Raw genomic sequence first — 13,816 nt, forward strand, 5'->3', positions numbered from 1 at the left:
AGGGTTACGTAGACCTCACGGGAAAATACCGTTATAAGAGACTATACTGAGCTAGCTCGGCATACGCAACACGAATTCCCGTAACCTGCTTTTTGTGCACTTATAGTATACGGAGTATGTTTAATAGCGTGAATTCAAACGCCTCGAACCGGCACATCTCTCGTCATTTCAATGATGATCGAATCTGCTTCGTTGAAGCGGGAGTATCCGTCGTTATAAGACGTGCTACATAGTATACGACGTAGCTGTTTAACCTTACGGCCCGCTGCGCGGATTCACACACAGGCTTGCAGCATTTTGAATGGTGCTGCGTGAATAGCCTTCAAGTCCACACTTCGCTAGACGTTGAATTCCCGTTGCAATCAATGCTTACCGCGTACGACAAGCGCGCTCTGCCAGAGCTGGGTCGAACGAGGAATAAATCGATATTTTAAGGCACAACAGGTACCAAGCAGAGTCCATATAGCATACTGGGACACTTATCGAACAGAACTGACTTCGAAAACGGATATCGAAAACGTTGAAGCAGTCGATTACAGAAGCTTTTTTTTTCTTTATCCCGTCAATGATTGGGAAATTAGCACTCTGAAGTCGATAAATTAGAACGGATTCCTACGAGACCGAGCACCTGTCCAAAATGTCTCCTATGTTGCACATTTCTTTTGAGACATTTGCGCATGCTGCTTTCAGTTCCACTGGTGAATTTAGCTTAACAGCTGCGTTGTTTCATCCGTGCTCATAGCACGGCTTGTACTGCTTAAGTAGTGATTGTACTGCTGAAGGCAACGCGAAGATGTACATGATTCAGAATCTTTGCACACTTCACTTTGTTCACGTGCAGGCGATATGCCACTGACTGAGCTGCCATTTGCAATATTTGCTGACGTCTTCGTCTTGGACACGTCCTGTGGCTCATTAAACACTTCGTCTCGATTTGTGTTGAAGTACATATCCAGATATTTAATCATAACGCACAATATTCAATATTTATTAAATTTAATGTTGGAAGTCGCACCGAAAAGTCCAATCACAAAGACAATGAGTCCAAGCGAAACTCAGAATGCATAACCGTCAGGAAGGATCACAATCAACTCCTACGGCAATGGTTTCTGCATAAGGAAAAGGTTCAGCGCCACCAGTGTAACTTGTTTCGGTTTCCCGGTGTAGTGTTGGACGGCGAGCGGGTGGTGCCACGCCGTAGCCACTGCAGCAAGCGCCAGCTCTCGAAAGTAGATAACGGGAGTGGTGTCTAGACTTCTCGACGGAGGGCGCCTCAGAAACACAATGCATAGGGTGCCCGAATACTAGCTCCCTCTGTGCTACTAGAGGGGGGCTATTATTGGGGCACCCTAATATACGAACTATACGAATACACGAACGAACAGCTCAAACGAAAACGGCGAACAGTAAACGACTGTAGATGGCTCCGGCTATTTTTTTCTTTCTAAAACTCAAATTCGCTTTTCATGATGACCACAGCACAGCACAGCACAGTACAGTACAGTAATAAAGAAATCATCCGTATATAGCAGCAGTGAATTTCAATCCTTTCGTTCACAAAGCAAATAATAATAAGCTGTGAATCTATGCCAACTACCATAGAAATGAACGCAATAAAGGAAGTGGCTCAGAATGTTTAGGTACTCATGTGTTTGGCGAGAGATTTTGCTTGCACGCTAGTACTCAAGACACTCAAGACTAATAAATTTTGTTATACGCGATATATTATAGAAAATAGGAAACATTCTGTTGCGCGTATTCCTGCACGGTTGCAGTGCCCGTATACGCATCATTGCCGCATGAAGTGTTCCTTCAAAAAGTCGCACTGATCCTTCCTGCTGTAAAAGCCGTCTGACTCTTCAGACGCTTCCTGCAGTGGCCCGATCGTGAGGAAGTAGACATCGCCCAATATCTTCCTGGTTCTGTTACTGCGCCTGTAAGACAAAAAGGACATTCACTCGATGAATGCATTATAGCACATAAGCTCGCGAGCAGTTCCACCACTTGTTAATTCGTTCATAACGTCGTTGCTGAAGAGGTGAGCGTTTTATTGGTCGCAGTAAGAGCTAAAGGTTTAATGAGTTTTGGGGCTTTAAAGGAGCCTTAACGCTTAACGTGGTTTAGAAGTCGTGTTTCATTCGTCAAGCTGTTCAGGACAACACATAAAAACAAAGAAAAAGGAAGCGAACGAAATTATGGAAAGTAGTTGTTCTGAGGCTTTTTTCAAAAGCGAACGAAGCACGAAGTACAATTTCTTATCATCTGAGCACTGTAGAAAAGAAATTGTCCTGCAGAGCCGAAAATCTAACACCATTAAATCACTGCAATCTACAAGCCAATACATATTTCACGCAAATTAAACAATTCCTCGGCAACCTCAAGAGGCTGAAGGGCAATGCCCCCTTTGAACGGGCGCCGCGCTGCAGACCGACGATATGTACTCACTGTCCTTTGGCGAAGCCAGTGAAGATATCGATGACCTGGTGACTTAAGGCGTGTCCTTCTCGGGGACGGAAGTACACGAACTGGTAACCGAACAGCATTTGGATGACATAAAAGTGCTGCACCCCGAAGCTCGTTTTAGATGGCCGGAGGCGGCCCACAAAATAGGTGAACACGTTGTTTCCCAAAGAGGCTAAGTGCTCCGCGTAGTAGATCACTGGACACGTCACAAATATGTCAGCAACCAACTCCTCCTTCCAGAGCTCTCGACTTCCACCGAATCCCTGCACGGAATATGGTTTGGAAAGACTACGAATATTGGTTGTGAAGAGATCCTGAAAACACTGTCCCCCAATTAAAGGTAGAGGCAACTAGCGGCACACACGCTGTTCCTCGTACTGAACCTTAGGCATGGATGTGTCCCTTGGTCTCACCATCTCTACACTCGAAGAAAAAAAAAATGAGTGAAATAGGAAGTAATTGCAGCTTTTACTCCCCTAGACTGCCCAGTCACTCCCCATTTTAGTCCCCTAACCCCGACATTTACTCCCCAGGACTGCAAATTGTCACTAAACTTCGCGAACTGTCTTCCGAATGCAACAGTCTACGTGCTATGTGCTATTCGTGAATTTGATGGCATAAGGCTGTATAACTCAGCCGACATAGAAATTTTCCACCCACACAGAGCAAGGAACAGTTAGCGTTTCTTTCTTCGCAAATTGTGCCCTATGTATGTCGCAAGATTTTATATCACTTTATATATCACAGTTGACGGTTTGATTCAAAGTATTTTCATGCATGCACACCAATTATGTACCTCGAACTGATAGAACAGAGCGTGAAATGCAGTCTCCACCCTGTGACATTCATTTACTCCCGTGCATTTACCCCCGTGCATTTACCCCCGAAAGGGACAATTTTTGTGGCAACGCATTTAGTCCCCAAAAGATGTTAAAATTAATCCTTTTTCTTAGGGTGTAGATGTACTGCATGAAGACTGGCCACAAGCGGTTAAAAAGTTTTTCTTGAAACGTTCGATCCTTGCAGAACAGAAGCTTCCAAGTTAATGTTTCATGTACCATATGTGACTCAACGTTTTGGTCCCAGATGCCTGTCAGCGTTTCCTTTGCGGACATGCTAGAAGGTATAGTGTCCCATAATCTTCCCCTACACTACGCCGATTACTCTAGCACGGGCACGTTACTTACCTCAATATAACGATTAGAGATTAGCCCTGCAGAGGCTTTTGAGAAGCCGACGGCCTCTAACAAGCTGGAGGAAATGCATTGTAATAGGTCGGGGTCAGCATCACTTGTCTTGAAATAATGAAGAAAAGCGGAGACCAGAAGAGTCCCCTCGTCCTCTACAAAGCCTAGCAGGATGTCCATGCCGGTAGGAGGGTTGTCCTTGAAAGAAAAATGTGTGCAGATCTTTGAGCTTTACAGCCGTTATGCACATTTCAGGTGCTTCTATATAAGCGCTGTGCACTCGGAACATTATGCATAGAGCTCAGAGTCTCGTAGATGCATAGGGTCCGATCATCAAGCCGCCAGGTGAACGGCACGAACTGTAACAAGACATTGTCACGTGACAACCTTACCTGCTGCTCCACCTGCCTTCCCATGTCAGAAGGAAGGCTGAAGTTCTGAAGAGTAGGGAAGAATAACGGCATGGGGGACTCCCTGTAGGCAGTGGGATCACTGAGGTTCGAGGCGGGCACTTCCCTCAGGCAAGCGAGCATCGTCCTAGGTTGGAGCGGACACCGAAAAATGCCGGCTAACTGTTCTGCTTTGCTTCGAGCAGACGCCTTGTTGTCGGGATATCTGGAAAAGTTCCGGAACGCTATTGCATGTCGGTACAGCAGCAGAATGCGGCCCTGAAGCAAGCTTCAAGAGTACGCCTTAAAGGCATGTCAGCGAAGGGCGTTCCTTACTTCACGAGTGGGCTTCCACTCATGAGGATGGCCCTCTGAACGCCGGCTTCCTTTATCGCAGCCGGCAGGTGGTACCCTACTGACGACGCCCCTGCTCCGTGACCCAGGAGAACAATTCTCGTTGGATCGCCACCGAAATCAGCGATGTTTGCTTTTGTCCAAAGAATAGCTTGTAGCTGATCGTAGAGCCCAGCGTTCCCAGGAGCTTCGTCCGTGCCATAGTTTAAAAAACCAAGCGCGCCCAGCCGATAGTTTGGCACCACAACAACGACGTTCCCCAGAGCCGACAGGTATAAACCATCGTGGTCGACAGCACTGTTACTGCCGACCTGAAAGAAGCCGCCGTGAAGAAACAGGAGAACGGTTTTGTTCTGGCACTCCCCGAAAGGATCGTCGCAGTCAGCCTTCGGAGTCCAGACATTGAGAGTCAGGCAGTCCTCTTTCGTCAATACTCCAGAATCTGGATGTGTCGGTTGCGTGCAAGAGGCTGGGTTTTCCGTTGCATTAATGTCCTCCGGAAGAAATGTCGGACTGGGTTTCCTGAACCGGTAGTTGGAAAGCGGTTGTTCCGCGTACGGGATACCCAAGAATGCCTTCACCTCTGTTTTGCCGAACAATACAATGGAGCCATGTACCCTGATGGTTCCCTTCAGGATAACAATAGCTTCTGTGTCGTAAGAAATATGAATCTCTTTGGTTACTCGTGACAGGACAGTAAAGAAGAGGGCGATGGTTATAAGAGTTCCGATGACGCAACCGAGGTCCCACGCTGTCAGATAGGACCTGTCGGAAGAGAATCCTCTGTTTATAAACTGCACACAAAGAATACCATAGTACACGGAAAGGAGCATCGAGGGCAGTGACTGGCCATACATGCGCACTTGACTATGTTGTGACAAGTAGGAAATCTTGGACACTGGGTAGCATAATTGTATGACAGGGGATACACTCACCGTAAATTGGCTGTTACAGTTTACAATGATGAAGAGAGATTTGAAAAATCAGAGATGAACGTCTTTGGCCACACACATAGTGGAAAGCGAACGGGAAAAAAGTTACACGCAGAGCAGGGGCCGGCATTGACCTCAATAGCAACAACTGAAGAAAATGACGCTAAGGACACTATACGTGAAGCCCTATCAAACTTCTTATCCTTCCAATGGGGTCTGGTAGCCGCTGACAAAAAGGCACGCTCTTCGGTTACCTAACCGGCATTGGGGCACACACGAAGCAGTTACCGATGGTTCCCTGAATTTCACTCTGTGCATTTTCCGCGGATGTAGTTCCGCGTTGAGACCACTGGGATTTTTAAAAAAAAGCGGGAGCGTTTAAAAATTAAGTGAAACAAATTAAAGAGCGTTGCGCGCCGAATGAAAAAAACTAAGATTTCTATAATTGTGTGCCCTAGAAGCCTTTATTATGCACACTTGCGTAACACAACATGGAGCACTTCTGCTGCAGACGAGACACTGCCTCGCTAAGCCTAACGGTGCCTAAGCCTAAGCCGTGTGAAAGGTGGCGCAGCTTTGGATGAGAAGTTAATTTTTACATGTTTCACACGACATTCCACGTTCTTTTTTCATTTCCTTTATTTTTTCTTCTTTCAGGCATAAGCATAAGCTATATAAGCGAAAACAAAAAACTACGCTTTGCTTGTCTAGTACGGCGGCAAAACTACATTACATTCAGACAACACTGGGTCTAGACCACCATTTGTCAAACGCAAACTGACCTAATCTCACTAAAGTGAGCTGAAATAACCCAACACAGCGACACTACCTCTTGTAAGATGGCAACCTCAGAGTCCGTTAGGCTTCGCATTGCCGTGGTTCTCCTATGCTAGAAGTGCTTCAGGCGTTGTCCAAGCGCATATAAAAAAGCTTCTAGACCACACAGTTTTATAATTCTTATTTTTCTTATATTCGGTATATAGCCTTTCTCTTCGATGCATTATTTCGCTTTTAAACACGCTCGCTAATTTTTAAAAGCTATAAGCCTGCCTACGGAACCACATCCCAGCAAGCTGCAAAGCTACGTCGTCGACATGAACTGCCTGACTGCCGACCTTTAAAAACTCAGTGCTATGCCGATACGGAACTACGTCCCCGTAAACGCGTGGATCCAAGCTGAAGTGGGACTTACAATGCGGTCTGAGAGAACGGCATAGAACGCCAGCTCCAGAAAGTGTGAGCTCCGCCCTCTATTTCTGTCTGGCCACGATGACGGCTGGAGAGGATGCCAACTGACCGCTTCCTCAACAACCCAGGCGTCCATGACCGAGAAAGTACAGAGCCAGGCGATCCACTATGGTCCATGTTGGCAGCAGACAGAATGTTCTGCTTCGGCGTATATATTCCTCTTCTTCGACGACTAAGCACGGCGTGTATCTTCTTCTTCCACCACTAAGCACAGTGGCCACACGCCACACAGGGCGATTGGCCAGGGGCGCGTTCCTGGAAGCGCGTGAGCACCGTAGCATCGTAATGCCCCTGATTGCAAAAGCACGGACTGCGCAACGATGTATACGGTGCTCACGCGCTTCCTGGGCTCTGAGGGTTGGCGTATATTTCGAAACTACTCTCGCGCGGACCTCATCATGCTCCTCCTCCTCCTCCTTCTTCTTCTTCATCCTCGGGGAAATGGCCGTTATCCACTAAGGGCGATTGGCCTCCTCCTACTGCTACTCCTACTTCTACTTCTTCTTCCTACTGAGAATGGTCATTAGCCACAAGGGTGATTGGCCAGGGCCATGGGGTTGTCTACCTATACCATGACATGACCATGACGGCAAGCCCTCTCGCCGTCACCACCACCACCATACCATGCATAGGCTGGATCGCGCATAGGGTGCTCCACAGCGTGGTCACCGGCAGCCATATTGGGGGGCCCATCGCATCCTGGCGTCTGCATTTAGTTCAAGCGGTGCTGCCCGTATTTTTTTTTTTATCCTTTAAATTAAAGGGCATGTCATGCCAGTTTGTGGCAGCTTTGAGCACACTTCACGCGGACAGAGAAAAAGGGATAATTTTTCACAGGTAAGCTCTTTATTTTGAAGAAAAATCTGTTTATTCGTATCGCGTGCATCTGACAACTGGGACTCGTTTGCATTGCTACTTCGCTGGCGTACTAAGAAAGTAAGTGTGGCTGCTCCTACAAATCTCAAGACCATGTATTTTCTATAAACAATGCGCTTGTGCTTGCAGGTTTCCCCTCACAGTCGCTCAGCTGTGCCGAAGAACCGGATGCAGAACCTACGCCAATATGCCAGTTTGTTCCACTGTTCTTTTAATCTGTGAGGTACTGTGGAAGTAAATAAACTGCTGTGTTAACCTCGTATGTGCAGTTGCTCCTACAGCGTGTGTGATAAGTCATGCGTGTGCATGCTCTTTCGTGCACAGCGCTTCAAATTTCTGTAATGAAATACGCTGACAGCTGAACACCTGCAAAGCACTCGTGTCAATAACGTTATTTTAAGATGAGGAATGGGGAGTTTCATTGCCAGGTCCATACTCCACCCCATTGCTGGTGGTGATGTGCTGAATAGAATAACTAGCCCCTTCAGAATAAGGATCGAGGTCTTATTGCAGCACACACACAGAGACACTCGTATAATACGATAATAGAAAAAGTCAAACGAGAACCGTACAATACCAAACCACATAATAATGAACGAGAACCGCGGTACACCACGCGAAAACCGAACAACAAACGAAAACAAACAAAAAATATAAAAACGGAAGTACCTTACAATAACAAACAGTGTGAAACCTTTCTGAGTAAAAATAATTAATTTTATAAGTTGATATTCACCAAATTCACCTTCATGCGTATGCACCTGTGCACGACAATTACGACCCCCTATTCCGAATACATGCAGCGGAGAAGAAAAAGAAGGCAATTACCATCAAAAACTACAGGAACACGGCTGAAGCACGTTTGGAATACGTCAGTACACTGATTCCTAAGAAAAATGCGTGCTAATCAGCAATGAGGAGCGTTTAAAGCGCAATAAATACTCCAAATCAAATCGCATCCCATTGTTTCCTATGGGAGCAGCCGGCGCCAGTGGGCCGGTAGCCGCACCTCTCTCCCACGAGCCCCTCTCCTATGCGCGATCCAGCCTTTATACATAGAGATCAGTGATACCATGACATGACGATGACAATCTGGGTGGAGAATAGGATGGTTACCATAGTTGAAGGGATGGAGTTTGCTTCTTCTTTCCAGCGGGAACACAGAACAACAACGCAAAACAATATGCGGCAGAATTTATGCTATTGCATTTTATCTTCAAAAGTTAATTGTCACCCTGGATTGCATTTGCACGACCCTCTCAAGAAATTTCAGGACGAGCCATATACATATCCATTATGAGATCAATTACATAAGCATACCAGCTCATCCGAGGCACTTCACTATACCTGCAGGGGAGAGATTTGGTCCGGGAAAACATCGTCCGTAAACCCAGAACGGAACCAATCGACGACCCAGACTACGGAATACGGACACCAAGCATAAACACGTTGAGATGAAGTTCGCTAAAACAGCGTCTATATTACATTACTATGTGTTACTATGATTACACGTGTTTTGTCTCAACTCGGTCTTAGTGCGCTTTATAGCCGTAGGCAAATGCGGGACGCCTTGTGTTTATTCAAGGCTGTGAACGGAATTACTGCGTGAGAGCAGTTCCTTGTCTCTTTTCATGTTCCTTTTCATGTTCCTTGTAGACGTAACAGGAGTGTTTTACTTTTTTTATCCGGCATATTCCACCGTATCACCTTCGTCTAGGTTGCGGATTGTGTACAATGCATTCCAAGGATGTTGATCTTTTTAATGCTTTCTCTTTAAGTGTGCCGTTTCTAAGTACTACCTGACACGGTGCCTTCCTTCTATCTGTCCGTACTATAGAACGATCAGTTGGTAGTCTGTCCGCCCAGCGCTCCTGAGGTCGCGGGCTCGAACCTGGCCGGTCGAAGCTGCGTAGACAAGACACATGCTGTCTTCCGCGAGGAACTGTTTGCAGAGGTTTGGGTGCACGCCAAGGAACCCTCAGGTGGGCAAAGTAGTTCACACAAAGACCGCTGGCGTCGCTCACAATCATAGAAATGTCGCGCAGTAAACCCACGCGTTATAAGCATGCGTCGACAGCTCTACTGTTCGACGCAGCACTGCATTAGACTAGACTCTTGGAGCTATGGGGCTTAGACCTTACAGAACTTCGTACCGCTTTAGTCGAATAACAAAAGGACACAAACGGCCAGTGTTCGAGCTGGACTAGAGTCCAATTTCACTGATGGTACATTTTTTTCGACTGCCATATTCAATTGAAACTGAACTGAGACTTACTGAACTTGGACGCAGCACAGCGGTTACTGGAGGTTCGACTAGGAAATGGAAATGTCAGCTTTATTACCCAAACGGCAGAGGGGCGACAATCCTAAATAGTCACCGGGTTCAAAGATATGTGCAGTACATGTATATTTATCTTATCTTCACACGTACGTTGTATATATTCGTACAATGTATGTATTCCATTTGGTGTACTAAGCTCCTATACTACTCGTTCTTCATTGTCCATTCAGACTCCGTTCACTTTAGTGCGGTTCTTTCTCATGTAGAAGGGCCTCAGGAACGAGCACTGCTCCTTTCTGAAGTTTAAGGACGTTGACTTCGTGAACTGCCCGAAGACCACTGAGCACCCAGCACTGAAGACTGTCCGTGGGAGAAACTTCGTCCTGATAAGACAGAGACGGACATTCAAACTAGGTTGCAGCAACTTTTTCTACGTCGGTGCTAAAGACTAATACGTTATGCAAGTAGGTCAAGGGACAGCGCATCCCTTTGGCCTCCTCTTTCCCCCGTTTGTGAAGGTCTCGTGAAGCCAGGGAAGTGAGGTGGAAGATGTGCGTTCCAGCAAGGTCTCAGTATCGGTGACAACAACCAAAACAATGACGACATTTTTAGAGAGATCCGCTTTTATCGTCGTCCTATTTAAGAGTACTCATCGTGTTGCATTTATTTACAACCTATGGGGCTTATGGAGCAAGGATGTGTTGTAGTCAACAAGAAAGCATCAACACGAAGGCTTTGAAGTGGAGTAGTCGGTATTTCATGATCTAGAACACAACGCAGCAACAAGATAGACGCACGAGGAAGACGACAGCAGACCTGCGTTACGCAGTTCTGTCGTTGTCCTCCTTGTGTGTCTTGTTGCTGCGTTGTGTTGTAGATCATCAACAACATGTCAGTGTCTCACAAGGCACTTTCTGCATTTTTGCATTCTTAGCCTATGCTGCCGTCAGAGATTGAACATATTGGTCGTCCAACTACAACATACATACAAATTATTGGCGAAGTCTGCAAACACCTGGACGATCTTCCGACTGAAGTCATTTGCTTCCGAACCCGCGTACTTGTAGTCAGGTCTGAAGATGTGGTCCGTCACGTACCCATATTGCACACTCTCACACTCGGTAGCATTTTGACGATATGCATAATAATACTGGACGCGGTTCCCAGTTATGGCGAGATACTCCGCATAGTACTGAACAGGGCACACCACCAGGATATCGGACAGCAAGTCTTGCACCCAGTTACGTGCACGGTTCGCAAAGCTCTGTAGAAGAAATTTGACAAAGAGAGCAACACGGTTAGGAAATAGTACCCGAACAAAGGAGCTTATATGAGACGCTTACCAAACTGTATTGTTCCGATATCCATATAGCAGATTGCGGGTCGAAACCCATGCGAGTAAGAACCCTGGAGCTGGTTTCGAGAACGTGCTTTTGTACCATCAAGTATTCCGATGTCAAGAAAGGTAGGTAGCGTTTCGACATTGACAGGCCTTCCATCTCCGTGTAGCCGAGCATAACATCCATGTCTTCTAACTAACGCCGAACACAAGTTTGGTAAATTCATTATGTAATCAGAAGACCTGGCGCATTGGGTTACCTTCGTCTGTTGGCGCAGCGTAATTGGATGTGCGGAGAGAAGTTGTCCAGTAAAAGTGGGAAAAAAGCGTATCTTCGTTCGGGAGATCACATCATGGGGAAACGTCCGGAGGCAGTTGACAATCTCGCTCGGCTGCAGAGGACAGGACAAAGCAGTGGCCAGTTTCTCTGCCAGCTTCTGTGGAGTCGCGCTGTCGTCTGGATACCTGGAAGCAGGCGTGTCAGTTATACGGCCGTAGGTGCAAGGGTCATGCTGACCAGAACCTAACACACACACAACACAACACAACATCAACGAAAGGTCACATAAGATCTCAGACGCAACAACCACCTTAATAACTAAGCCCTCATCAAAGGGTTCGCTATGTCTTGTATGTGTTGTGGTCTTTTGCCCTGCAAAGGTCATAGTACTTTGTTATACAATACATCGTACATGGAACTGAAGGCGGTGGAATAATTTTTGTCAGTTCGGCAAAGGCTAGAAAAGACAGCCTAGAAGTATTGAAATGTATGAATGGCCGTAGCCTACCCTACATTCATTGGGTACTTGGACAAGATGACGGAGCTGCAATCGGAAGTGGAATTACCTGGAGAAAGGACTTGCGCTGAGCAAAATGACCCTTTTGAAGTGAAGAACCTTGTGTGCTGTATGCAGATGGAAGGCTATGGAGGCTGCACCAGATTCGTGGCCCATGAGCACTATCTTGGTCGCGTCGCCGCCAAACTCTCCGATGCGGTCCCGCACCCAGAAAAGCGCTTCCCGCTGGTCTAATATTCCCATGTTCCCTGGGGCGTCACTGGTATTATAGTTCAGGAACCCAAAGGCACCCAGTCTGTAGTTGGGTGCTACGACAACCAAGTTTCCAGCTGCTGACAAACGACTCCCATCGTAGTAGTAGTCACTGTTGCTTCCGGTTTGAAAGAAACCTCCATGAAGAAAGAACACAACAGTTCGGTTTACACAAGGCCGTTCCGTACAGACAAATTTTGGAGTCCAAATGCTCAGGGTGAGACAATCTTCTGACATGGTTCCGATGCGGGGCAATATGTTGTCTTGAGGGCATGCCCAGGGCATTTGTGTAGCATCCAAGACCGTTGCATTAACCTTAGGTACTGGACTCGGCCGCCTGAAGCGGACAGTTGGTCCCGCATAGGGCACGCCCAAAAAGACTTGCACATCAATGCCGTCTACGTGACTTATGTAGCCCTCCAATTTGATCGGCCCATTTAAGAAGATGGTAATCTTTTCGGTGGGAGATCTGTCTTCTTTCCAAAGGTTCCTGAGCAGAAACGAGACGAAAAGTAGTAGAATGGCAACCAACAGCAGGGCGAATAATGAGCAGGCGAGGTCACGAGTCGACACATGGTTCCTGCAAAGACGAGGGCAACTGAACTGAGCAAAGGTAACTGAACTGACAGGTTTCTGAATAGGCGCGGTTGGTGTACTCTTCACACAATGATGACATTCAGGACCCACGTGCTCGAACTTTGACGAAATTCCTCAGTGGTGTCCCCAACAGCTTCGGTAGTGCTTAGGGCACAACCTACTGTACTCAACGCTGCTCGGGCGTAGAGCACTAACGAAGTTCCCGCGACTTTCGTGGAAGCGGGACCCGTTCTACTTCCCGGTGAAATAGCCCAGGCAGTAGTTGCAAATGCGACATGACACATGGCTTCAAGTCCGCCGTCAACCACGCTCAGGGCTCACCACTGTCTAGAACTAACAGGGCTAGCCTACTGGCTAGAATACCATTATTGATTGAGACTTCTGTAGACGGCCAGATCTGCATGCATCTTTGTGCGAGACATTTTCATATTTACGAAGTGTCATAGAAAAACGTACTCCCCATGCACGTTCAGGACTGTAGTGCCGGGACGTTGTCATTTTGTCAACGTGTTTTCTTCTAGGATCTTTGAGGCTTTGAAGCGTTGACTGATGCACAAAAGTTTTAAGGTTCTTAGCGAATACTCACAGTACAGTGGTGTGTGGGAACAAGGACACGGAACGCCAGCTCCAGAAGGAGTGCCCGACCTCGCTCATTCGGGAAGTCCCATGCGAAACGTGCGAAACGGTCGTGCTTCGAAAAAACTTATTTGTAAGCCCCTTGTGGGATGGATCGCGTACTCGACGCGGTACACGACAGCACTGCCCTTCTCTGGTATCATCCATGGAGAGAGCCTTCTGGGTCAATGCAACCCGGGGAATCCCTAGGCCAGAGAACGTCGGACCGCGTGCACACTCTTTTGTCTTCTTCAACGCAACTCTGCACGAGCTGACATAAATGTTCAGGAATGCTGAAGCGATCATGTAACAATGAACGCAACAATGAAACAAAATTTAATATGACGTTTGGATGCCTGTTCGGGCATCACCATCAGAATGAAACAAGAACGGTACGCCATCCGAGTTCTACTTATAGCTTAGTTATGACCTTGTAGCAATCAGGTAGTGGCCCTTTGTGACTGTTACATGCGTTTGTCAGCGCGG

The 13,816-nt window shown here is 47.0% G+C and overlaps 2 protein-coding genes and 1 long non-coding RNA gene across 3 annotated transcripts in view; 1 reads left to right on the plus strand and 2 right to left on the minus strand.

The window, feature by feature from the left end:
- LOC135367063 (uncharacterized) overlaps window positions 1-13,816 on the plus strand; it is a 138,158-nt gene that overhangs the window by 109,183 nt on the left and 15,159 nt on the right. The gene's annotated exons all lie outside the window — the stretch shown is intronic.
- LOC135366165 (acetylcholinesterase-1-like) lies at window positions 1,008-6,904 on the minus strand. Its single transcript, XM_064598824.1, has 6 exons — window positions 6,518-6,904; window positions 4,376-5,158; window positions 4,043-4,265; window positions 3,651-3,848; window positions 2,446-2,726; window positions 1,008-1,934 (listed from the first exon to the last, which is right to left on the minus strand). Exons 1-6 carry the CDS (start codon window positions 6,688-6,690, stop codon window positions 1,790-1,792), a joined length of 1,803 nt encoding a protein of 600 aa, XP_064454894.1. The 5' UTR covers window positions 6,691-6,904; the 3' UTR covers window positions 1,008-1,789.
- On the minus strand, window positions 9,863-13,568 carry LOC135367057 (cholinesterase 2-like). The gene is made up of 6 exons (XM_064600150.1): window positions 13,302-13,568; window positions 11,916-12,698; window positions 11,330-11,534; window positions 11,074-11,265; window positions 10,720-10,994; window positions 9,863-10,113 (listed from the first exon to the last, which is right to left on the minus strand). The coding sequence occupies exons 1-6, from the start codon at window positions 13,496-13,498 to the stop codon at window positions 9,957-9,959; spliced, it is 1,809 nt and encodes a 602-aa protein (XP_064456220.1). The 5' UTR covers window positions 13,499-13,568; the 3' UTR covers window positions 9,863-9,956.

Source organism: Ornithodoros turicata, chromosome 8, assembly GCF_037126465.1.
Source record: "Ornithodoros turicata isolate Travis chromosome 8, ASM3712646v1, whole genome shotgun sequence".
NCBI classification, from domain to species: Eukaryota; Metazoa; Arthropoda; class Arachnida; order Ixodida; family Argasidae; genus Ornithodoros; species Ornithodoros turicata.